The sequence below is a fragment of the Sceloporus undulatus genome, chromosome 7, assembly GCF_019175285.1.
Source record: "Sceloporus undulatus isolate JIND9_A2432 ecotype Alabama chromosome 7, SceUnd_v1.1, whole genome shotgun sequence".
Lineage (NCBI taxonomy): Eukaryota > Metazoa > Chordata > Lepidosauria > Squamata > Phrynosomatidae > Sceloporus > Sceloporus undulatus.
In genome coordinates this window covers 2,815,067-2,840,966 of record NC_056528.1, presented here as the reverse complement: position 1 = coordinate 2,840,966, position 25,900 = coordinate 2,815,067, and the positions used below count along the sequence as shown (strand labels likewise).

The 25,900-nt window shown below is 44.4% G+C and overlaps 2 protein-coding genes across 15 annotated transcripts in view; both read left to right on the top strand.

Moving 5' to 3' along the window:
* The window catches only part of UBE4B (ubiquitination factor E4B), a 37,812-nt gene extending 30,030 nt beyond the window's left edge, over positions 1–7,782 (top strand). For both annotated transcript variants that reach the window (XM_042478277.1, XM_042478278.1), the window contains 7 exons: positions 249–375; positions 772–916; positions 1,255–1,389; positions 1,927–2,118; positions 4,825–4,999; positions 5,221–5,367; positions 6,173–7,782. In XM_042478277.1, coding sequence (XP_042334211.1) covers positions 249–375; positions 772–916; positions 1,255–1,389; positions 1,927–2,118; positions 4,825–4,999; positions 5,221–5,367; positions 6,173–6,234 — 983 coding nt within the window. In that variant the 3' untranslated portion in view covers positions 6,235–7,782. The remainder of the gene's footprint in view (positions 1–248; positions 376–771; positions 917–1,254; positions 1,390–1,926; positions 2,119–4,824; positions 5,000–5,220; positions 5,368–6,172) is intronic.
* Positions 7,783–10,289: 2,507 nt separating this feature from the next.
* Positions 10,290–25,900, top strand: part of KIF1B (kinesin family member 1B) — a 100,730-nt gene continuing 85,119 nt past the window's right edge. For 11 of the 13 annotated variants that reach the window (XM_042479417.1, XM_042479414.1, XM_042479407.1 and 8 more), the window contains exons 1-2: positions 10,291–10,467; positions 19,312–19,496. In XM_042479417.1, coding sequence (XP_042335351.1) covers positions 19,391–19,496 — 106 coding nt within the window. In that variant the 5' untranslated portion in view covers positions 10,291–10,467; positions 19,312–19,390. Of the gene's footprint in view, positions 10,468–12,844; positions 13,376–19,311; positions 19,497–25,900 lie in introns of those variants that run through there. The other 2 variants (XM_042479418.1, XM_042479406.1) reach the window with 2 other exon arrangements.

The window sequence follows — 25,900 nt, the reverse complement described above, 5'->3', positions numbered from 1 at the left end:
TGTTCTTTCTGCACATTTTCCTACTGCTGCCGCAGAGTCTAGCTCTTCAGATGTTTTGGACTACAACTTCTACAGTCCTTTATTTTGACTGGGATTGCTATGATCTGAAATGCAAAACCATTTGGAAGGCCAAGGCCCCTACCTCTGCCCTATTGGTTTGGCTTGCTGGTGGAATGGGTCAGTTTTGGACTTCCCTCCAGTTCTAATTTTAAGGCCTAAATTTGATTTCTTTTTGTCCCCGTTTCCAGATGTTGAGCACACTGGTGCCACTAGTGAGTTCTATGACAAATTCACAATCCGCTACCACATCAGCACCATCTTCAAAAGCCTTTGGCAGAATATTGCTCATCACGGCACTTTCATGGAAGAGTTCAAGTGAGTTATTTTCCAGTCTGGTGCAACCTGCAAAATGCCCTCTCTCAAAGTTGCATTATCCTTGTAGCCTTGAAAAGAATTAGTGTGGCGCTGGAGCAATAGGTAGACTAGGGTTGGAGCTGACCCTTATGTATTATGGAGCAACTGTTGGCATACAAATGCCTCTTTGTCTTGGTACATTCCTCATAACAGCAGTCCAGTGGGAGTAGATTCTTTATTCTTGTTTTGTAAATAGGGAAACAAGCTGAGAAAGACAGATATCTGACTAGATTTGCACCCCTGTCTCCCATTGCAGTCTGGCCACTTACCCCAAGTTCAGTCTTTCTACTCTTGTTTTGTTGGGAACAGAAAATCCATCTCACCTGTAGTTTTTCTCTCTTTCTCCTGAACTTCCAGCTCGGGCAAGCAGTTTGTCCGCTATATCAATATGTTGATCAACGATACAACATTCTTGCTGGACGAGAGTTTGGAATCCCTAAAACGCATCCATGAAGTGCAGGAAGAAATGAGAAACAAAGAACACTGGGACCTGTTGCCCAGGGTGAGCAATGATCTCTTCTGGAGAAGAGCTGATTTGTCCTCCTCACTCCTGGGACTTCCACATTCTAAGTTCAGAGTGTCCTGGTGTGCCACAAGAATGACTGACCTACAGAAACATGTCTCTAATCTTGGTCTGTCTGATGCAGCTGGGCTTGTTTTTATTTAGTTCTGTGATTCCCACATTTGGGTCCTCCGACATCTTTGGACTCCAGCCCCCTGGAGCTCTTGCCAGAGGTTGGAGTTCTGTGAGTGGAAGTCCCAACAACATCTGGAGACCCAGGCTTTGGTGCCAAGGTAGTTGAAGTATATCTGTAGCGCTCTCTCTCAATCTAACTCTAGGACCAGCAGCAGGCTCGGCAGTCACAGCTTGTGCAGGATGAGCGAGTTTCGCGCTCCTATCTGGCCCTGGCCACAGAAACGGTCGATATGTTCCATATCCTCACCAAGCAAGTTCAGAAGCCTTTCCTCAGACCTGTGAGTATACATTCAAGAGCCCACAATTTTCTGTCATATACAATTACCGAATTGGGAAATGCTACAGGTGTATTGGTTTCCAGTGTGTCATCTGGATTGTCTTGGTGGTGGTTGTTGTTGTTATTATGACCTGCCTGGTTCTCAAAGTCTGGATAAGGCAGTAGAAGAAATATACCGGTAGTGTCCTATCATGTGCCATGCAGCTTGGTTATGTGTTATTGACAGCATTGATTTGACCTTTGCTTGCTGCCTTTTCTTACTGAGAAGAGTGATTTCTCTTTAGCTAAGCTTATTGCAGAGTCTGTTTCCCTCTGTCCATGAATCCAGAGGAAGAGTGGCAATGAGAAAAGAGAAAGGGAAGTGAAGTAAGGAAGTGAACTGCATTAGATGTGATAGGTATGAGACAGTTACAGTGGGGAAAGCAACTGCAGAACAAGAAGGAAAGTTTGCTTTGTGTCTGCAGTGCTCTTGGGCACATGATATTTGCAGTGATGCGGGTGTTCCTCTCATGCACACCTTCCTCCGTGGCTTTTACAGGAACTTGGACCACGTTTGGCTGCTATGCTGAACTTCAACCTTCAGCAGTTGTGTGGCCCCAAGTGCCGCGACCTGAAAGTTGAAAACCCTGAGAAGTATGGATTTGAACCAAAGAAGCTTTTGGACCAACTGACAGACATTTACCTGCAGCTAGACTGTCCTCGCTTTGCAAAAGCAATAGCCGATGATCAGGTGAGTCAGGTGGAGGTAGGATTTGGGAGTACTGTGGGGAGGGCTTCAAGAAGTTGAAGGAGTGATGTAAGCGTGCGGGAGGCAAACAAGACATGGAAAGCTGTTACTCTATTTTGGCCAGATCTATGTAGGTTCAACTGATCCATATTCTTTATTTTCCACTTGACATTGGCTCCCTTCTTGTGTACGCCCATTTGCATGTCTGGGGTCTCATGGAATAAGAAGAGTATGCAAAGGCCTTGGCAAAGGTCTTGAGAACATTTCCATTACACATGAGGCAAGAGGCTCTTTGTAAGTCCAAATCCATTGTGTGGTGACTGAGTTTCCTTTGAGGTTTGCCTAAATAACCTGATAGCACCAGATCCCATCAGAGGCTGGTTAGTATTTGGGAGGGAGTTTACCAAGGAAGCCTAGGTGCTGCAGGCTATTTTTCAGAGAAAGGCAATGGCAGACCACCTCCTTGCCTAAGAAAACCCCACGAAATGCACATGGTCCCCATGAGTCAACTGAAGACACTTGAAGACACTTTCCTTATTTACTTTTGGGTCATTGAAACAGTTGCTCATTACGCCTGGGTGGCTATATTCTTGCTTGAAAGGAAGTCCAAAGGTGAAAGGAAAAGGTTGCTAGGCATCATTTGAGCGTAGGGATCCTGTCACATCTTTTGGTGAGGAATGGGAAGCCTTTTCTCTGCTTCTTAGATGTACCACTTCCACCAGCTTTGATGACTGGTCATGTTGCTTAGGGCTGATGTGATTAAGGTGGGTTATAGACCGCCGCTTTGAGGCGGTCTGCCACCGCCGCCGTTTGCTCCGTAAGGGAGCCGTCGCAGCCACACCGCGCGGCTCCCTTGCAGAGCAAAAAAGAAGCTCCAAAATGGAGCTTCTTTCTGCGGCGCCCTAATGATGTTGCGAGGCGCCGCTGGCGCACTCACGACATCATTAGCGCCGCGACACGTCTGGATGCTATGCGTCCGATATGTAAACATGGCGGCCCCCATGTGGAAGGGGCACCGCCATGTTGTACGTATGGAATACGTACTAGGGTTAGGGGGGTGCGGAAGCACCGCCCCTTCCTAACCCTAATACGTATTCCATACGTATTTTTTGGCGGTTTGTAACCCGCCTAAGAATTCAACATTAAGAGGGCCACAAGTTCCTTTCTCTTGTTCTAAACTTTAGAGGAAGAAGCTAAAGTTCTAAGTATTGGAGAAATCTGCTTCATGGCCAAGGTCCTTTCTGCATTTTTAGCACAAGTCTCTCCCTCCCAACTACATGTGTTCCAAATGATAACTTTCTGCTGAGAAAATACCCCAACAAGCCTGATACTCCTGAAAGCTGCTTAGGACTCTTCATGTTGGGTGCTTTCATTCAAGAGGGTACCACTGGTGAGCGTTATAGCTGTGTGGCCCATAGGTGCTCTTCTCCAATTCTCCTATTTCTGTTCCATGTTTCCTATATTGTGACACACCTGGGGCCACTTTCTCTGCCTGCTGCCATGTAAGACACTAAGCTCTTCACCACTTTATCTTTGGGGAAAGGCACTTGTGAGAGGAAGAAAAATATCTGCAAAGGAGTAGGGGATGGAATTACATGGTCAGTTTGTCACAGTTGGATTTGGAAAGATCATTTGATAACAAAGAAAGAAATGAGTCACAGACTCTCAGTAGCAGATTCATTCTTTTTTGACTTGCAAAACGTCAGGTAATTTGAGGCCCAAAGGAAAGTGTTGGGCACGGTGCCATAAACATTGCTTCCTCTCCCTGCTGGTTGGCTTTGAGTTGGGAGCGGGCACATCGTTGATCATTTATCTGCACTGCAGATAAATTTGTATCAGGTTTTGGAGCAGTGTGGCGAAGCTTGATGTGGAAAAGGCCACAAAGGATGAGCCTGCCCAGAAGCTGGTATGCTGAGTCTGCCCTTCTGTGGATTGACTTTTGTCTTCCATATGGCGAGACAGAGCTTGCTGGCTGGTATAAGAGCACTTGAACTAAAGGTCTGATGCTCACTTTGTAGTAACTGAAACTCTCTGTCCCACCAGCCTTGGGGACCGCCCAGATGTTTTGGCTGCAATTTTTCAAGGCGGTGTGTTCCCAGTGATTCCCCCTGCCTTCCCAGTGGCTGGTCGATACTGTGCTGGTAGTTGTGCCATCCTATAACTGGAGGACTGTCTTCCTGCAGTGATATTGCATCTGACTGGCACACTCCCAGCAGGTGTCAGCTTTAGGCCTCCTATGACTCCCCTGCTGCTGGGATTTTTGGAGTTAGCCAGGCATAGAGAGAGAAAATAGTTTCAGTTGCTTGTCTACAGCATGGTTGCATACAGGTGTGCATCCTGCTTTCAGGACTGTAATCTTTCTGACATGCCATAGAGCAGTGTGCAAACTTCAATAATGTAGGAATTATCCTCTGGTGTCAGATCAAGTGGGGTTTGGCTAACTGTGCCATCCTGGTTACCAGCTGTGTGTAACCAGATGCTTTGAGTGGGGATATCTTTTCCCCTATTAAATGGCTTTGCATATAGTTGTCTTTCTCAGTTTGGCAAATAACAATTGCAGTATTAGCTACCTTAAACACTAGGTTTATCCACTCAGCAATTCTCTCCCTATTCCGTAGGCTCTTAGTAAAGGGAATGTAACTCAGAATGGGAAGCCACTTTGCCCTGGGAGGGTACTGTGGTCTTACTGGCACTCTTCTGGCTTTGCAGAGGTCCTACAGCAAGGAGCTGTTTGAGGAGGTAATTTCAAAGATGAGGAAAGCCGGAATCAAGTCGACGATAGCAATAGAGAAATTCAAGCTGCTGGCAGAAAAGGTGGAGGAAATTGTTGCCAAGAACGCCCGAGCCGAAATTGACTACAGCGATGCCCCTGATGAGTTCAGAGGCAAGTAGATTTCTAGGGGGGTGCAGTGTTTAAATAATCTTGGATATGTGTACCATTAATCTTCCTAGAAGCTAATGTGTTTCTCGTTCAGCAGTTGGAATATATTTTTATGTTTTGTAAAGATGCACTTGAAGAACGCCATTGTAGTTATCAGTGTCAACTTCTCTCGGTATGACAGGAGTGAGTGAGCACTGCTAACCTGGCTTAATCTCTTCCTCCAGATCCTCTCATGGATACGCTGATGACTGATCCTGTCAGATTGCCATCTGGAACCATCATGGACAGATCCGTCATCCTCCGGCACCTTCTCAATTCCTCCACGGATCCCTTCAATCGGCAAACACTAACAGAAAACATGCTGGAACCAGGTAGATTGTTGTGTATTTTATGGTCCTTTGTTGACTTTGGGGTGGGGTTATTCACAAGCCTTGGAACTCTGCCTTGCTCTCTCTGGCTGCAGAGAAAAGACGGTTTTACATCTTTAATGTGAACATAACATTGACAGAGGCTGTTCGAACCATCCAGATTTTATGCATTACAGCCTCTATAATATTCTTTTCTCTTAAAATGCTGTATATACTCGACTATAAGTCGACATCATGTATCAGTCGAGGGCAAGTTTTGGGGCCAAAATTATGGATTTTGCTATGACACATGGATAAGTCTTGGGTAAAATTTAGGGGCATATAGCAAACGATCTAAAGGATGAAGCAAAGCAAAACAATGTCAACGAACTTTTAAAATTCCAGCAGACATAACTCTTTGTGCTTCCTCTTAAGATTGGATGGATGAGATGGTAGAAGGGGTCAGTACTTCATATATTAGACTCTTGCTTTTCATCAGGAAACGGTTCCTTCTTTTAAATAAGAGTTAAGACACAGTTCTTACATTGAATCATGGATAAGTCGATTCAAGTTTTTTGGGGTCAGTTTTTGACCTAAATTTCTAGACTTATACATGAGCATACAGTATATTCTCCATTAGAATTGTAAAGCAATTCTGAGACCCTTTGAGAAGGTTTCTTCTCACTCCAATGAGTTAGGACATTCTCCCCTGAATCGTAATTGAGTTTAAGTAGTGAACCAAGCCGCACCAAACAATACAGAGATGTAACGGTAATAAATGACTTCTTCGACACAACCGTTTAAGCTTTGCTCCCTGTGTTCCTTCTAGTGCCGGAGCTGAAAGAGCAGATCCAAGCCTGGATGAGAGACAAGCAAAACACTGACCACTGAGGCATCCCCAGCGCAGAGCAGACATGCCGAGGCCAACTGTGAAGAGCAGGGCATGAGAAGGGGTCGGGACCTGGGGGGACGTGCCCGCCGAGGACGCTTGGGAAGCTGACCGCTGCTTTGGAAGCGGAGCTCACGCAGTGCCTGCTGCCGCCAATGAACCAGACGCATGCGGACAAGAGGAGGAACAGCAGCAGCAAAGACAAAACGATCCAGAAAACAAAAAAGAGAGGAAGATCTCACACACAAACCAACTGCAGCTTAATTCTTGTACATATATTTAAGTGATATAAAACGGTGGCCGATAGCATTGTGGGGGATAGGTTTTTAGGAAGTTGCTCTTGTTACGAAGCAGACTCCTCCGCCGTCGCGTAATGTTGGGGTTCGTACAGCCGAATCTTTTTTTTAAGCAAAAGACATGTGGATCAGGGCAGCAAACCCTCAGTTTGTGTGTGTGAGTGCGTTTTGGGTTTTTATTTTATTTTAAATATTGCCAGATCTCCGTTAATTTGATGGTGATTGAAACCTTGAACATTTTTTTGCTGCTAAAGTCATCCTCTGACCCTTTTATTTCTTTTCCCGTCTCCTTTGTTTTCTCACCTGCAATGTGAAGAAAATGGTTCCCTATGTTTAAGCAAAAGAAAGAAGTCCTTCTCTGACCCCAGGAGAACATAATCTTGAAAGATGAGTGTGCCTGCAACAAAAAGTGTTAATCTTGGGGGGGGTTGGGGGGGGGGGGAGATCATATTTTTCTATTATACATATTCATTTATTTTTTATTTGGTAGGCCGCACATGAGAAGCGTTATGATTGCAAATGTTTCTCCTCTGTCTCTCCTTTTGGTTTGGGCACATCGATTTCGAGTTGTCTGACATGTCCCCCCCTGTTTTGGTCTCTTTGGGAGAGACTTGATGCTCTGGATTGTTCTTTTGGGCAATCTTCCTTTTCTCCAGTCTAGTAATACACTAAAACAGCTGCCACAAAGAAATTGGGTGGTATGCCAAGGCTTTGTTGACTTAAAGAAGTATATATATATATGGACAGAGCTATATATATTAAGAAATCCTTTAAAAGCCAGAGATCTAATAAGCTAAAATGAGGGTTGTGAGTCTTTTAAGAGCTTTGTTGGGAGGGTGCCCCTCCGGATCCTTTTATTCTCAGCGCCTACCAGTCAAAAAGAAAAAGGGGCAGGGGATGCGTTTTTACGTTGCGTACCAGTTTTGTATCCATGGCTTGGCCTTACCAAAGCAAAAAGGGTGCAGAAAAACAAAAATAGAATAAAAAAAATAAATAAAAATAAACCGTAGACTTTGCTTTTTTTAAGAAAAAGAAACTATATTAAAAAATAAAAAAAGACGAAAACATTTTTGTATGACTGCCCCCGGCTTAAAGATACTTGAATTTCCTTTTTGAAAAGGATTTGAAACCACAGTGTTTTAAAAAGAAAAAAAATTACGCCTGAAGAAAATCTTGTTTTTTCTTTCCGCTGACAGCGTCCTCTGTTCAGTTCCTGATTCTTGAACAATAAATGGTGATACGCATTCACAAGAACCTGCTTGCGTGGGTCGTTTTTATTGCGTTTTATATTATGGCGGTGATAAATCTTGCGTTTGGGGATGTAGCTGTGAATGGGAGAGGTTGTCTCCTGTCTGCAAATGTTCACAGTCATCCTATATTATGTGCTGCTCAGGAGTTCAGTGTTCACTTCTGGGAAACGTCATTCGGAAAAAGGATTGTAGACAAGTTGGAGCGCGTCCAGAGAAAGGCAACAAGTTCTTCAGGTCTCATTCATAGGGCCGCCATAAGTTGATGGACCTTGGCATGTTCAGCCTGGTAAGACTGAGAGGTGACATGGTTGCACTCTTTAAAGGGCTCCAGTGGATCCCAAACCCACAAAACAGGGATACCTTTATGGTGACAATTGAAAGGCACAAAATACATGTTGCAAGTGTTTGACGCTCCTATAAATAATATTTAACAATAATATTAATAATCCACTATTTCAAAAAGAGCTGTCCAAGGTGATGAATGCTTTCTAAGCTTTTAGGCTCTGTCTAAACTAAAGTACTGAATTATACTGACATGGGCTGCGTCTGCACAGCAGCATTAATGCAGTTTGACACCGCTTTAACTGCCATGGCTCAATGCTATGGGATTCTGGGGCTTGTAGTTTTGTGGGATATATATGGATTGTGTAGGGGATTTGGATTGTATATTTTAACGCTGTAAACCGCCCCGATTGCAATGTGCAGAGGGGCGGTATAAAAATAAATGTTGTTATTATTGTTGTTGTTGTTCTGTCAAAGCACAAGAAATGACAAATCCCAGGTTTCCATAGGATGGAGCCATGGCAGTTAAAGCGATATCAAACTGGCTGTGTGCCGTAATAAACGAATGAATGATATCAAACTGCATTAATTTTGCCGTGTGGCACTTGCCATGGAGGTCATCGAAAGACCTCCGACTGGCAAAGCTCCACTTAATAAATCTTGCCAAGAAAACACAGGGTTGTCGTAAGTTGGAAACAGTTGTGATGGCTACACAACCTTACATAGCAAGAGTTCAGCACCGCTTACAAAAAGAGACAAAGTGGGAGAAAAGAAAAATAGCATTTAGAAAAGACAAAAATAATGTTGCTTCGATGGAATCTGGGGACGGATAGCCGCCACAAATCAATAGAAAAAGGGAAAAGATAGCAACTGAGGCAACATCAATATTTGAACACAATGGACTACAATTTTAGATGATCTAGCAGAGTCCCTGCACAAAGGCTGCTTTAATATTCATTGGAAAAGGATGAGATAAGAGATTGCACACTGGTTTTTTTGGAGTTTAAGGGTGACCAGGTGTCCTCGCCGCAAAGGAGGACGTCGCAAACGAAAAAGTAAAGACAAAAAAGGTTTAAAACAAAGATATACATGTAAATTTGTGCTGCTTTTGCTGTGCTCAAAATGGAGGGCATTTTGGAATTCTGGGCAGAAGACTGAAATGTAGGACATGGCTTGGGAAAAGGAGGATGCCAGGTTACCCTGAGGACAAGGCACCACACAATGTAGGACAATGCTGAACAAAAACACTGGTATAAATGTAAATTCGCACATCTCAGTTGTGCTGAGAATGGAGGACATTTTCGAATTCCTCCTGGACAGAAGGCTGAAAATGTAGGACATGTCCTGGAAAGAGGATGCCTGGCTACCATGAGGACAAGGCACTCCAAAATGCAGGACATTAATAAACAAAAACACTCATATATATATATATATATATATATATATGGATGCACATGTAGGTTTCTATAACGTGGCTTTTATATAGGGTCAGTGTTTTAGATTATGTATATTAACTTTCGTGTGTTTTAATCTTGAATTTATACAGTTTTAATTGGGTTATTTTAAATTTTGTTTTGGTTTTGTGAGCAGCCTTGGGTCCTTTTTGGGAGAATTTTCATTTTTATTTCATAAAAATGAAATAAATAAATATGAAAAATGAAATAAATATGTATGCATTTTTGTTATTTGTGTTTGTTTGTTTGTTTTGAACTTGCAATGGCTTTTAGTCCCATACACTGACTGACTGGATGATTAAATGACTTTAGACATAGAAAACCCAACTGAGGTGAAGTAAGCAATTGCAGAATTTTCCCCTCAGCTCCGCCTTTTATAGTCCCCTGCGGAAGGATTCTGCCATAGGTGGCACTTTTTTCTTCGGCTGAGGGAGCATTGACATATCCCTATACAGAGCTGGCGAAAGAATCCCGAAGAGAATACATATATATTTGGGATGAGGAGAGAACCCCTTTCCTCGACGCTGATTGGTCGACTCTACCCCGGCCGTCCCACCCTCCCGGCGTTTTCCCTTCATCGGATTGGTTGAGAAGCGTGCCGTGATTGACAGCTAAGCCACTCCTCATTCCCCCTCCCGTTTCAGTTTTTTACGATGGACAGGACGAAACGGCCAATCAGGTGTCTGAAATCGGAAGGCGGGCTTTAGCTCCCGGCACCTGATTGGAAGAGAGCGAGGAGAAGGGGGCGGGGCTTAAGTGTGGGGTTGGGCGGCGACTCCAGCTGGTTCTCTCGTCAGTGTGGCTCGCGTCAAGCGCGGTGACGGTCCCTGCTTTCTCCTCTCCTTCCTCTGCGCTTCGTGATGGGGCTCGGCGGCTTTAACCCCGCTGGCTTCGCCGCCACCGCTGCCTCTCCATCCTTCTCGAAGGGCTGCTGATTTATCTTCGCCCTTGAGGTAAAAAAGGAGGGGAGGGGGAGCGAGCGAGCACGTCATGTGACCTGGCGCCTGGTGTGGGAGGGGCGGGGGAGCAGAAGGGGCGGGGCTTACCTTGGAGGCTCCTCCCCTTTCCTTTCCCCTTCATCCCTCGATCCTTCCTTCTTCAGCATCCATTTGACAGGGAAAGGTCTGATTGAGGGTCCTACATGTCCTACGTTTGAGCCTTCTGGCCCCAGCATAGGGTGGACAGAGGCCCTCCTTTTTCCAGGGCTTGTCCTACATTTCAGCCTCCTGTCCTGGATTGGGCGACTAGAAATGAGGGTGATGTCCTCCTCTTTTCCAGGACATGTCCTACATTCTAGCCTTCTGCCCTGGGCAAGATGGCTAGAAATGGGGGGGATGTCCTCCTTTTTTTCAGAACACATCCTACATGTCAGATTTTTGCCCTACTAGAAATGGGGGTGATGTCCTCCTTTTTCTAAGACACGTCCTACATTTTAGCCTTCTCTTCAGGACAGGGCTCATAGAAATGGGGGTGATGTCCTCCCTTTTCTAAGACACATTCTACATTTCAGCTTCCTGCCCTGGAGAGAGTGACCAGAGGCCAGGAAGGATGAGGGTGATGTCCTCCTTTTTCTAAGATGCGGCCTACATTTCAGCCTTCTGTCCAAGAGAGGGTGACTAGAAGGCCAGGGAAGGACATGGGTGATGTCCTTTCTACAGGGCATGCCTTACATTTCAGCCTTCTGCCCAGGACAGAGTGACCAGAAAGGCAGGAAGGATGAGAGCCATGTCCTCCTTCTTCCAGGACATGCCTTACATGTCATCCTGAGCCTGAGGGCTGGGAAGTGTCTACTTACCAATTTGTGAGCCACCCTAATACAGTAAACGAATAACAAATAAACAAACCTTCTGTCCATGAGGGATTTGAAAATGTCATGTTGAGCCTAAGAGGCATGAATGACTATTTCTGTGAGTGTTTTGAGCCCTCCATTTCCCTGAAATGTCCTACATTTTGCGGTGCCTCCTCCTCCTCCTCCTTAGCGCTGAGGACATCTGGTCACCTTGGTCCAGGAGGGATTCGAAAATGCCTTCCATTTTGAGCGTGACTAAGGAGCATGGATCCATATTTCTAGGGGTACTTTGAGCATTTGTTTTGGGAACGTCCTACGTTTCTGCGCTGCTTTACGGTTGTGGCGTCTGCTCAACTTGGAGGAGTGGGTGGGCTTCCGAATGAAGCCCCTTCCCTTTATCCACCCTTCTTCCTTTCAGTTGCCCAGTGCTTCTTCATTTTCCTTATCCCCTCCCAACCACACACAAAACCACACATGCACAAAATTGCCTTCACACCGCAGAAACAATCCAGTCTGACACCACTTTTAATTGCTATGGAATCCTGTGGGTTGTAGTTTTGTGAGACATTTAGCCTCCTCCTTCAGAGAGCTCTGGCGCCGTGACAAACCACAATCCACAGTTAAAGTGGTGTCAAACTGGATCATTCCTGCAGTGCGGATGCAGCCTTTGGTGGCGGGTAATGTGTGAAAGGAAGAAGGGTGGGTAGCCCTTCTATTTCTCTCTCCCCGTCTCCACTTTGGTCTCTATTAATACAACATGGACCCTTTTTGGAACAAGTGACAGGGAAGGGAGAGTTGGCCCTCCTTATCCACAGGTTTTTTATCCACGGATTCAAGCATCCAAGGCTTGAAAATAATCAAAGGAAGTATACTTTCCAAATATCAAGCCATTTTATATAAGGGGCACCATTTTGCTGTGCCATTATATAGCATCTGTGGATTTTGCTATCCACGGTGATTCCTGGAACCAAACCCCAGCGGATAACAAAGGCACACTGTACCCTTCATTTCCCCACTTTCAATGGCTTCTATTTCCTTCTGCCAAACAAGGGGACAAGGTTGGGGTTGTCCACTAAAGACACCCACCTTTCTTTCTCTTTGTATTTCCCCCTAACAACCCCCATTCCTCCAATGTCTGTGACCCTAGGTGACTTCTCAAAAATGATGGTAACCAATACAACGGTTATTTTATGCCTCCGCAGTCATATTCCCATCACAGAGGAGAGGAAGGGAAGAAATTATTACATAGCCTACTATTGTCTTGTTTGTGTAGAAAGAATGGCACACTCCCTTTTCGTTCAGATGGCTTCGGGCAGCTCATAAACAGCAAGGCCACCCTAAAGATAAACAGACTTATCTGTTACATCAGACTTCAAGATTACAGAGTTGTTCTCCTCGACTCTTTCAGTAGATCAGTTTGTAAATTGGGGAAGATCTATGCATTTTTAGTCACACATACAAATGCTGGGTTATAAGGGCACATCGTTCACAGACAGCCGCCTATCCCTAGTGCTGCATCCAAGCTGAATGGTCACAAAAGATGCCCTTTGGGTATGTTCGCCTTGGTTTTTAGATGCTCTTTATGTGCCGTTCTCATCCCTTCTGGCCTAGGCATCTCATTTGTTCAGCAGGGCGGGGTTGAAAACCGAATCCCCCTCCATTCTCCCTTTCCCTTTCTTCCTCTACCCCTCCGTTGGTTTCTCATGGCGGTGGCTTGTTTTGGGGTGCTATGGGAACCCCTGGGTTTTTGTTTCTGCCTCTCATTTTAGGCCTCATCTCCTGTGTAAACAGTTACCATTGTGGCTTGTGCGTCTGTGCATGTCCCCCCTCCTTTCCTCCGTATCCAGCGCAGCAGAATCGCCGGGGCAGCCATATTGAGATGATGTGCTGACAGTCCTCCAGGAGCTTAGCCAGGGATGGGGCCGAAGGGCGAAAAAGAATGATCCGGAATTGGTAGCGGAGTCCAGTCGCTTCCTGGAATCCCTTTTATCTTAATTGCCGTGGCTTGTTAATGTTTTCATGGAAAGGTGTCTTTGTAGTCCATTTTCTTCTCGGGTGGAGCATTGGATGTGGTGAGTCTCCCTCCACTATAGACATGGTGAAAGTCTCAAAGGCGTTTCAGACCTTCCCTGTTGATTTCGTCTTTGTTCCTTTTATCTCTGAATAAATGCTTAATTCTCGCGTGCTGCAACTATGTGGATTTTTTGTTATTGGCTACAAAATACTCAGCGACCGTTCGGTGTTATAGAAATGGATGAGGTAAGGCATTTGAGGCTGCAGACCTGCTCCGTGTGGAGAAAACTCCGATGGACCCATTGGGATTTATTTTTAAGTGGATAGGCAGGATTGTTTTGTAAGCCTTCCTTGCAGGTTTCCATAGTTTTGTAAGCAATTTTGAATGGTTAAAAATGCGGATTAGTGACCAATGCCTGTCTAGATGGCTTTCAGATGCTTGGTCCTGTTAATTTTGCTTCAGCATGTAACAGTCTGCATTAATATGATCAAGTATATTCTCTGTGTATAGAATGTTTATACTTAACATGGCCCTCTGATTCCTCAGTTTCTCTGAGCCGTCTTTGCACATATTCATCCCTTAGGCCTGCTTCTGTTGTCACCTTAATCTTGAGGCAGCTGCTAGGATTTCTATGTATGGCAGTTGAATTGTAACTAAAAAGGCAGCATACATACCCTTTGATATGTTTCTGAGTCTTTTAAAATTCAACTGCCTTCATGTTAATGCATCTGTCTGATTTGTAACGCATAGTACAGTGTACTAAGGCAACACATTCAATGCACAGGGGTGTAGTTACAAGGGAGAGGGCAAAATGAGGACATTGCCCTTCTTCATAAGAATCCTTCCATTCTCCAAATGCCTAGCATCACTGTAACTCAAACATCCAAGCAAGCATTTAGAAACAGAGTCTAGGCATCCAAAGGAAAGGGTGCAGGCAAAGTGTCCAAGGGAATGTAAACACAGCAAATGGAAGAGTCCTGGATGTGAATGATTTCCATCATCTCACTCTTTGCAGGGCTAAAAATGAATGGAAATGAGAAGGAAAAATTCATTTGGAAGTGGCAGAATTCTCATTTCGTGGGGGATGTCCTAATTTTGCCCCTCTCCCATAGCTACACCCCTGAGAATATGTTGTGTTTGTGTGTGTATGTGCCTTCAAGTTACCTGTTGACGTATAGCAACGCCATGAATTTTATAGGGTTTTCTTAGGCAAGGAATTCTTAGTGGAGGTTTTGCCCATTGCCTTCCCCTGAAGTCTTCATTCCAAGTATTAACCAGGGCTGACCCTACTTAGCTTCCAAGATCAGACAGAATCTGGCGCCTTTGGGATATACAGGCCAACCTTTTTTTATGGGATGCTTGGAGTTGTCAGAGGTGGCTTGACTGGAAGATACACTGAAGAGAGTGTTTAGCATCGCCCTGGAGAACTTCTGCACTGTAGTGTTGCACTTGGGGTCAAGTAATAAGTCCTTAGGTCTTTTCCTACTCACGCCAGCACAGTAAGACAACCGGAGTTATATAAAGGTGGGTTGCCTTGCTAACCCACCTTTGAAAGGAAAGCTGAGTTTCTTAGCTTAGGGAACAGCTTTTGTGGAGACTTGAAAGGGCCCTAAAGTGTCCATGTATATGATAAAAATCTGATGCAGCACTCCACAATTGTTGTCTATTTTGCAAAATGTTAATTGGATGCTAATTGATTGGCTTTATTTTGCTGTTCTGCTTATGGCAGCCTTTTAGATGAGTCAACAAGACTTAGCATCCCACTTTTTGGGGGCTAGCTCGCTTGTCAATGTGTACCTACTTGTTATTTGTGGGTAATGGAGAGGGGGAAAGAGAGCTTTTGTGGTGTAATGATTTGAGTGCTGGGCTAGGATTCTGAGAGACCAGGGTTCGAACCCCTGGTCTGGAAACCCACTGGGCAAGTTGCACACTCTCAGTCTCAGAGCAAAACAAAGGCAAACCCTCTCTGATCAAATCTTGCCAAGATTTGGTAGATTTCTCTTAGGGTTGCCATAATTTGGAATGACTTGAAGGCCCATAACAACAACAATGCACAGGTTTAGAAATACTCTTTTGGTTGTGACATGTCAATAGGCCTTGTTGAGAGATGTCTTGTTGGCTTGCTTATTCTCTCTTCCCTTCATACTCTATCATTAGGATTTGGAACCAGGGTTTGACCATCCATTGGCCAACCATCGTGAAAAGATGACCATGGCTTGCCTTAATCTTAGTTCTCGCCTGATGCCTCTCCAGGGTTTGGGGCTAAAAGAAAAAGAGAGAACTGGGATGAAATGCAGGGGCATACAATTCCTGAATTGGGAAATGTTACAGCTACATGGCTTTACAGTTTGTTGGATGGATTTTCTTGCTTTTTTGGCCTGCCTGGTTCTCAATGTCTAGATAAGGCAGTAGAAGAAACATGTACATGTGATGTGTCACATTTCCTGGTTCTTGGTCATGTATTTTTGGCAGCATTGGTTTGGCTTTTGCTTGCTGCCTTTTCTTGCTGAGAAGGGGGCTTTGAATCCTCATCTCTTTTTCAGTCTAAATTAAGTATTTCAGTTGAACAGGAATGTAGGAAGTGGCCTTATACTTGTTTGTGTTCAGGTCGTTTCCCACTTATGATGAGAACATATCACAGGATTTCTGGGTAAGATTTGTTCAGAGGGGGTTTGCCTTTGTCTTCCTCTGAGGCTGAGAGACTGCTGAACTGGGATTTGAACCCTGGTCTGCTAGTGTCCTCGTCCAGCACTCAAACCACTACACCATCCTGTCTCTATTGTTAATCTAGCCTGGTATTTTCTGTTCTGTCAGAAGCTCTCCTGGGTCTTAGGCTGAGGTCTTCCCTGTGGCTTTTCACCTAAGACCCTTTTAATTGGAGATGCTGAGTCTCAACTTGGGACTTTTGCATGCACACAGCAGGGGCTTTACCGCTGAGCTCTTATGCTTGCCAGGATTCATGGGCTGCTGACTTTTATGGATGCTGTGCCTCTTTTGAAATGGCTGGAGATTCAGATTATTCATATCAAAGCATTAGAGGTTGTGTCCACATTAAAGCGTTGGATGTGGCTAGGGGACCACATCTGTGTCGCCTTTAGATGTTGCTGGTCCAGCATGGCTTACTGGTTGGAGTGTTGGACTAAGACTATGGAGATCTGGTTTTGAGTCCCTTCTTGACCATGAAGCTCTTTGGGAGACTTTGAGCAAGTCACACGCTCTCAGCCTCAGAGGAAGGCAATGGCAGACCTCCTCTGCATAAATCTTGCCAAGAAAACCGCATGATAGGGTTGGAAATGAAGGGAAGGCTCACAACAACAACAACAACAACTTCTATAATCCCTGACCATCAGATATTGGTAAGGGATGATGGCAGATATAGTGCAACATCTGGAGGGCTGCTTTTTCCTCAGTTGTTTAAGTGACGCAAGTGTTTCTTTACATCTCAACATCTTCTTCTTCTATTATTTTGCTACCTGCATTTTCTTTTTGTCAGCGGACAACAGAGAATATTTTACAGAAGAATGGTCCGAACAGTCAGGATTGCTGGTTTTATTTAGTAGTTTCTGGACTGATCTCTTTTCTTTTTCATTCCCCGCTTCTAACATGAATCTGGAACACTCTGTCCTCCTCCATTTTTCAGCAGTTTCGTCATCTGCACAAGAATTAAAGCAGCACTTCTGATGCCAGTACATGAGCCTACTAAGGAAGGCTTGTTGAAAAGAATGAATCACTGAATTGTTGTTTGCCAGCAGGCCTGTGGAGTCAAAGTTATACAGTATCTTGGATGTTGAAGCCGTAGCAAAGTATTATATGGGACAAGCATGCCCCCTGCCTTACATTTCACCTATTAATAAAGATGACACATCATAATCTCTGGCCATGTTGTGGTTTGTATTTAGTTGCTGCTGCTTCTTTGCTGTGACTCTCTCCACCTCTGCAGAATTCACAACTAACATGGCACACAAATTTTGTCACTGCAACTCATGCTTTTTGGTTGGCTTGTTTATAGAGGTGGAGTTTCTTACTGGAAATAGAGGTTTTAGCTCACCTTAGTCTGGACTCACAGCCTTGGGATGCTTCTTTCTTCTGCTGTAAAAAGCTTCCAAAGGCCACTTAAGTAGAGGACTCAAAAGTACTTAATGTGCTTCCTCTAATGTTACTAGGAGCTTTCAGTGCATTTATCCAAAGTGCTTTCAGTACTGTTCCAAAGCAGGAGGATCAATAGTGTTAAAATACTGTATAAGTGTGGTTCTTTGTGGAGCCAGTCATTCCTTAAGTACAGATGTCTCACTGGGGAATGACTCTACTACTGAGCAACATGTAAGCCCAAAGCCATGACATCTGTGGCCAGGTTGCATACTGTTGAGATCCGGTATTTCTAATGTAGTCCATGCTAAATTTGTATAGAAATCTTGGTCTGAGTGTTATCCTTGGGAGAATAACCGTTTGAGTGTATTTATCTTACTTGTTCATTTGCTTTCAAATATTTATGTGCTACAAATTCAGTGCAGCATCTTCTCAGTAAAATGTAAAATAGACATAAATATGTGGAATGCTCAGATCTTTTGTGGGTCTGCTGTAAGAAGCGCATACTTGGGATTCAAATGGCCCCATATATACAGGCCAAATTAAAGCTGCTTTGGGTCACTTTGGAGGTATGCTGTTTCAATGATGCATGCGTCCTAAGAGCCCGGAAGCTGTGCCAAAGCTGTGCTGTAGTCCATAGGACTGGATCATGGCTTTGGTGCAGCTTCCGGAGTCTTAGTATGTATGCATCATTGAAACAACATACTGTACCTCCAAAGTGACCCAAAGCAGATTTATTTTGGCCTGTCTGGATGGGGCCAAATATTTACCCCAGAAAATAAAAGATCTTAAGGAAATTGGGTTTGCTAATAGTGCCTTCCCCAACCTGATGCTCTCCAGATGTGTTGGATTGTAGCTCCCATTATCCCCTATACAGCACAGCCATAACTAGATGCTAGTCTACATGAGGAAGGGCTGTGCTAATGTGTCTGCTATGAAATGGTCTCTAGGAACTTTGTGGATTGGACTCTGCAAAACAAAATGGGACACAATAGCCTTAACCCATTTCAGCTAAGAGAGTCTTTGGTCCCAGACACACTGCAGAAATAATCCTGTTTGAGACCACTTGAACTGCCCTGGCTCAGTGCTAGGGAATCCTGGGAACTGTAGTGTTTTGTGAGATATCTAGCCTTCTCTGTCAGAGAGCTCTGGTGCCACAATGATCTACAGTTCCCAGGATTCCCTAGCACTGAGCCGGGCAATTGAAAACGGTCTCAAACTGGATTATGTTTGCAGTGTGCTTTGGACCTTAGTATATTTCCGGAAATGCCTTTACTCGCCCAGTGTGGCTATCTTTGCCTTTCCAAGCGAGATTGGATTTTCAGTGTTTAGAGAAAGGGCACAGTGACTGGGTCGGCCTGCTCTATTCAGATGCACCTGCAGAGGGTTGACATGAACTCAAGCAGAAATCTTGAAGATGTCAACCTTCCCTGGAGAATAGGGACGCGGGGAGCTGTGTTTAGGGTGGCATGAAGCATATAGGTTATTGAGCAACCTGTTTTTATTTCCAGGGTGGACTGGGGGGATCCCTGGATGTGTGTGTATAGAATACCCCCCCCCCCAATGCAGCAATAAAGGGAGCAAACAGCACAAAGAGCGAACAGCCATCCTTCCAAAGCAGCCCTCTGAGTCAGGAGTGATGTCAGTGATGCAGGCTCCATCTTTTTTCCTCTGGGGGTGGGGCTGGAAACAATGTCTTCCTTTCCAAAAGCTGTTATTTAGCAAGGGATTGGCAAGGTGGGAGGGGGAACATGGCTACGCTTACACTCTTTGGAGCCCAAAAAAACAGCATTAGTTTGCTTATACAGGGGATCAAACAAGTGCAATGTTTCTGACAGCCTTTGATGTATTGAGAATTCATTTCAAAAATCACTGACTCTCGCTTTCTCTGTCTCTTCCTTTTAAAAGAGAATTCCAGACGAGGAAAGACAACACTGTGGAAGTCTCTGGTACCTAATTTCTGGAGTACGCGCAAGAGGCCGCCAAAATGTCAGGTGCTTCTGTCAAGGTGGCCGTCCGGGTCCGACCCTTCAACTCCCGAGAGACCAGCAAAGAGTCGAAATGCATCATCCAAATGCAAGGCAACTCAACCAGTAAGTTGGATTTGGTTTTCAAGTAGTTTTTTCCTGCATCTGCACTGCAGAAATAATCTGGGTTGACATCACTTTAACTGCTGTGGAATGCTGGGAGGTGCGGCCTGTGTCTTCCCTTAAAACTGATGACTGTCTCAGCGATGACATTTTTGCTCAGCCAGGGAACTGCTCTTGTTTTCCTTCCTTTTCTTTAATGGGAATCTTGTGACCTCCTCTTTTTTTTGACACGTGATTCCAGAAGGCAGTATATCCTGCCCATCTGCATTTTTGCTGACTTACAGTCCTCTGGAGATGAGCTGGAAGGGATGGCATGTGATTTGGGACTTCCTTATGGCTGTCAGCTTTGCATGGTCATTCCTGAGTGACTTCCTCTTTGACAAGGGCAGGATGGCTTGTGTTTGTGTGTGCATGAACTTGGGAACAAGATTGACCAACCTGTGGCATGTTGATGGCTTTCCCTACCTTCTGAGAGGCTTTCTGCTATTCAGGGTTACATTCTGTTCGTTTGTGATTGGACAACTTGGAATCCTAGACTTGTAGGGAACCTCATAATTGACTATCTAATCCAGTCTCCTGCTTGAGGAAACAAGTCCAGAGATAGAGGAATCCTAGATGTTGGCTGTCTTCTCCCTATTAGAAGATGATGGACAGCCTGCTATTCTTCTACAGAGGAAGGGATGGGCACCTTATGGGCCCCTCTGATGCTGTTTGATTGCAGTTCCATCATCCTTCATCACTGAGTGTGTTGGATATGGCTGATACAAGTTTCAGTTGATTTTACGCTATCTAGAGTTCATTGTCCAGAAAGCATGACTAATGGTCAGAGGTTCTGGAAGATGAAGTCCAAACCCCCAGAAAGTCCAGAGATTAGGAGTCACATACCTAGAGGGCCACAAATTGTCCATTCCCACTACAGTGAATTTGTTCTGTTACCAAACTGCTTTTGCCATCGCAGTTAGCTTCAACCAAAATCTTCTCTCCTGGAAATTCACCCCAGTAAGCGTAGCTCAGTTGCCTGTGAATAGTCCTCTTTAAGGCATAGGTTTTAAAGAGAAGGTTTTAAAAAGAAAGCACACCAAGAGTTTTCAGTTCCAAGGGAAAAAATTCCTTTGCTTCTTTCCTTTTTTGGGGAAGCCTACTGATCTGTGGCCTTTTGGTGAATGTCTCCAAGACAGACTAAAGCAAATTGAAATGGCAGGTGGTCAAGAGTTAAGTCGCTTGGGCCATTAATAACTGTGGGAAAATAGGCTTAGAGATACCCCAGAGCTTTTGGTTCTCTGAGGGAGGATGCCTCTCCTATTTTGTTAGGTGGGAAGTATGCCAGGAATGTGTAGACAAAGTGGAGATCTCAAAAGGAGTGAACGGAAGCATATGGTAGAAAGGGAAATGAGGGGGGATGCTTTTGTAGTGGATCTGGTGACTGCACTTTCTCTCTCTCTCTCACACACACACACACATACACTTTTAAATAATTCTTTAAAATGGCCAGAACAGAAATGCAACACTGCTGTGCTATTCCAATAGAGAGCAGTCATATAAGTCAAATATGCATGTAAGTCAATACATCTGTTCCTGTCCTGGTCAGATTTCAGTCTTCCTGGTGTTCCCTATAGGTGCCATAGAGAGCAAGGCATATTTGAAATGAACAGAATAACATGTTAGGAAACATTTGTCTGAATATTGGAAAAGTAGCGTAGTCCCAATATCGGATACGGTCCTTCAAGAGCTGAGCCTTGTGCTCTCCATTGAAATCAGGACCATTATGCCATGTGGTTGGGGAGAACTTGGTTGCATGGCTTTCTTTTGATTCTCCTTGGACTTCTCTGTAGTTGCAGCGTGTTGAATGTGATTCTTTGAAGGAATGTAAAGGTCTAAGGAGGGCCTAAATAACCCAAGGCGTTAGATCCTATCGGACCTTGGAAACTAAGCAGGGTCAGCCCTGGTTAGTGCTTGGTGGGAGACTGCCAACCAGTACCAAGTGCTGTGGCCTATATTCAGTGAAAGGAACTGTGTATTCCTTGCTTTAAAAAACCCTATGAAATTCATGGAGTTGCTGCATGTCAGCAGGCAACTTGAAGGCACAGACACCTGAAGGCCTAAGGCTTGCTGGGCAAACCACAGACATCTTAAGCCTTTCTCAACCTTGTGTGTCTCCAAATATGTTGGATTATGGCTCTTATCAGCTCCAGCCAGCATAACCTTTGGTCACTCAGAGAGTTTTTTTGGAGAAGGGTGCCCTATAGTTTAACTGGTTTGTCTTGTTGTCTGGTTGCATTTGACAGGCACATTCACACCCCCACAATAAAAATACACATGAGAAAGCGAGTCGAAGTTAGAGCAATCTGGATTATCTCTTCGTGGTTCGGTGTGTCATTATGGTTGTGCTGTGTGGGGTTGTCACTTTGCCCAAATTTGCATTAGAATTTGTAAATGTCCTTTAGAAAGAGAAACCTGGACACAGTCTGACACAAAGTCTTTTGCGGATGCTAGATGCAAAAGCATCCTGAGAAATACAGTGCTATCAATCCTTACTCTTCTTTCCCCAAGGAATACGGAATGATAGTTTCTGAAGCCCCTCTGTTTAAGACATTTCAGCACTTGCTCCTCAAATGGTGTGGTGGTCTTATGCATCATTGAGGACAAATCGCCATTGAAAACTACAGGGAGCCCTTGGCTCTTGGCCATGAAAGGAGGTTGCGCCTCCTCTGGCAAATAGGCTTGGATTTGAATAATGGGGAGTTACCAAGGCCCATGATTTCCCTTTGTGCCGCCTGGGAAGAGGGTGGTGCTCTTGGAATTTAAAAAGCGATTTCTAATGCATTATGGGGGCCAGCTTTGAGGAAACATCTGGCTTTTATCATTTCCAACGTTGAAACTTTGGTTGACCATTGCGATGCACATAGGCAGTAATCTTTCAGTGCAGGAGATTCTGCCTCCTTCCTTTTATCTGATCATATTTTTGTGTGCGATAGAAGTGAAATCCTGCAGTCCAGCTGGAGTCACATGTCCCGACTGCATTACGAAGCTGGCATGTTGGCAGCCGGCCGAGGCTGTTCATGGGGCGGCCAGAGTCAATTGCAGATGTTCCGGGGGGAGGACTGCTACAGTGCAAAGCATCTAGAAATGGGAGACGGGGCAGAGCTAGGAAAAGTTCACTTTGAGATGCAACTCCCAGAATCCCCTAACCAACATGGTAGTCCAGAAAGGTAATTGTTCCAAGCTCTGGGAGAAGATAGATTATGTAAAAGGGGAGGGGGGCTTAAACATGCAAAAGCTAAGGTACAGTCAGCCCTCTTTATCCACAAATTTATTATCCACAGATTCAAGCATCCACTACTTGAAAATATTCCAAACGTATATACATTATAAAAAGCAAGCCTTGATTTTGCCATTTTATATAAGGGACATGACACCATTTTACTATTTTATTTTATTTTATGGGATGTGAGCAACCATGGATTTTGGTGTCCATGGGGGGGGGTCTTTGAACCAAACCCCACCGGATAACAAGGAGCTTTGCCTGCACCTGAACCTTCTCAAATCTCAAGGAGCTCATTACAGCTAGAAAGGAGAACTGAGGCTCATCTGGTCACCCAGAGGCAGTTCTTGCAAACCATTGGCAGGGCTGGAAGAAGGGATATTTTTAGTTTGGTGTTTGTGTGTGTGTGTGTGTGTGTGCGTGTGAGTGCATACACGTATAATAACTTCATTTTAATGAATCTTTGTTCTTCCTGAGGGCTGTTTTGTGATCCAATTCTGCAAGTAGTGATTCTGGCAAAAACAATCTTATCAAAGACGATGGGTACTCCCTGCTTTTGTGCTTTGAGGCAGCCATAGGTTGCTTCCCCTGCTTTTTTGTCTGAACCAATATGGTTTATGACTTGCTATGATCCCCATTAGCCTGCTGTCTTCTGATGTGATGGATAGTAGTGTTTCTTCATTAATCTTGAAGAAAAACAATAACCTGCCAGTCCAATAATTTTCTTTATTTCAGATGAAGTGAGGTTAGAGGTTGTTTCTGTTTAGTTCTTCATGTAAAGCAGTAGTCCTCCAAGTGTTGTGGACTTCATCTCCCAAAAGATCCAGCCAACTGAACCAACAGTCTTGGAGTTGAAGTCCATAACATCTCAAGGACCAAACTTTGGGAACTACTGACTTAAAGGAACAAAATGTTTTGAGCTAGGGCCGTTACTCATAGTACAAACCATAGCATGCCAGTTCAGATGAAACTGTAAACCAGTGCTACTCAAAGAGGTGGAACTGGCATGAGAAGGGCTGATACAAACTATAGTTTGTGCAGATCAGGCCTGGAGGGAGGGAAACACATGTATGGCAGGGCCATAACATCCGAAGCCACACTTCGAGCACCAAACCATGGCAAAGTGGTACTGTGTAGGTGCTTGGCTTCAACTGTATTCAGACCTGAAGTAGTTTGGGGATAGAATCATAGAATCATAGAGTTGGAAGAGGAGAGATTTCTAAATAACTCAGCAAACTACAGATCCCAGGATGCCTAAAGTTAAAGCCATAGCTGTTAAGTGGGATCAAAGTGCTATACTGTAATTGCATAGTGTAAAAAATACCTTAATCGTGGGTTGTTATAATATTGTGTTGCGACCTTAAAACCTCTTTCAAAAGGCATGCTTACAAAATAATCAGAATCACAGCAACATCTGGAGCTGAACATCATCCTACCATTTACCTTTTAAGAAGTAAATTTCTAGCCTTCATGTGGGTCCAAATAGCGCTGCTCATGTTCTACCTGCAATACATTTTCTGTGTGGAGAAGGTGAGACAAGGAAACTTTAATCCCATAAAGGTTTGAGATTTCAGAAATAGGTAAAACGTAGCAGCATGTGCATTCACTCCATTGTAGTGCTGAGGCGAGGAGAGGATCTTTTTCAGGCTGTTTCCATCTCTTGTGCTTGAGGTTACTGGATTAACTTCAATGGTTTTAGCAATGAGATTGGGGGGATCCAGAATCCTTTATCTTATTGCTTAAGCAGTGGAACGATCCCATCTGTCAGGACCATGAGCCACAGATGATGCTTTGAACAGATTGCTGTATTTAGGAGGCTGGAAGCCCAGCAGGCTTTGGGAGCTCTGGAAAGGCTACAAGCACTTTTGGGTTGGAACACCATCTTCCTCTCATGCTTCTTTGGCAGAGAATGTGCCCTTATGAGTATTATGAGTATGTCTGGTGCTTGTAGATTACTTGAGAAACTGCTCAAATTGAATTACAATAAATTCAAGGAGGACTCCTTGAGGAATCTCTCTCCTTTTTCTCAAGTCATTGGGTCACAATGATTGCAAAGGAGAATGGATCCACATGACAGATGGTGAAAGAAGTGCTCTGTGTGCCAGAGCAAGGAGGAGAGAAGGCCCATGCCAGCTTCCTCAACTGGTCCCTTGGTGTCCTAATGTCTGGCCTCACAGCTTGTTGTTTAGTGATGTGAGCAAAAGCCTTACGAATCCATTCAGGGCAGGATCAGACGCATGGCCAGATGGTTCTGAATTGGTCTAGTTGTTCCTGAGCGCTTGGAAAAGAGCACCTAGCTAATGGAAATGGAGCATCAGTAAAAGTATCAGCTCTTAGCATTTGCAACTTCCTTCCATCAACCACTACAAAGAGCAGGAATTTTGAGATGTATCTGGTTTTTCTTTTTCTGTGTTGATACACATTTTTTCTTGTTACGCTAGCAGAGAGCATCACACAACCATCTACTTTGTATACGTTTACCCTATTTGAGCATGAGGACACAGGAGGAAAAATAATGCTGGCTGACAAGAAGCAACTCTGATGGGCTTACACTTTAAAGCTGCCTTGAAGGCAAGGACAAAATGGCACCCTCCTTGAATCTACATGCAGAAGTTAATGGGATCGGCAAGTAGATCTTCCTTCAACACTAGCAGCCAAACGGTGTCCCTGTTCCCATGCATTTGGGGGCAGGTCAGTTTAGGGTCCAGGACAGGCTGTTGGTACCCACAACACTGTCTCTGTGAACAAGGAGAATTGCTTAGAGGCTCAGGAGTAATAGCTGAGGGTCTCACAATGTTGCCCTGTAACATCATCTGTGTGAGGCAGTTGCCTAACTCTCTCTAGTTGGCCCTGGGTTCTCTGTTAAAAAGTATGGAGATGAGAAGATGAAGGCAGTTTTACATAAGCCCATTAGTCCTATGCTTCTGTATGCTAATGACCTCTTCTGTTTTTACAAAGCGGGAGAAACACACAGTCGTAGTGTGTTGCAAAACAGACAGATTCTTGAATGGTTAGCTGCTCTTCTGGGTTGTTTTGATCTAGTAGTGTGCACTGACCTGGTTTCAAATCCAGGGCAATTACTGCAGTGTAGCTGGATCCTGTGCTGATGCTCATCTGTTTAAAAGCCAGACTCTCTTTGAACATC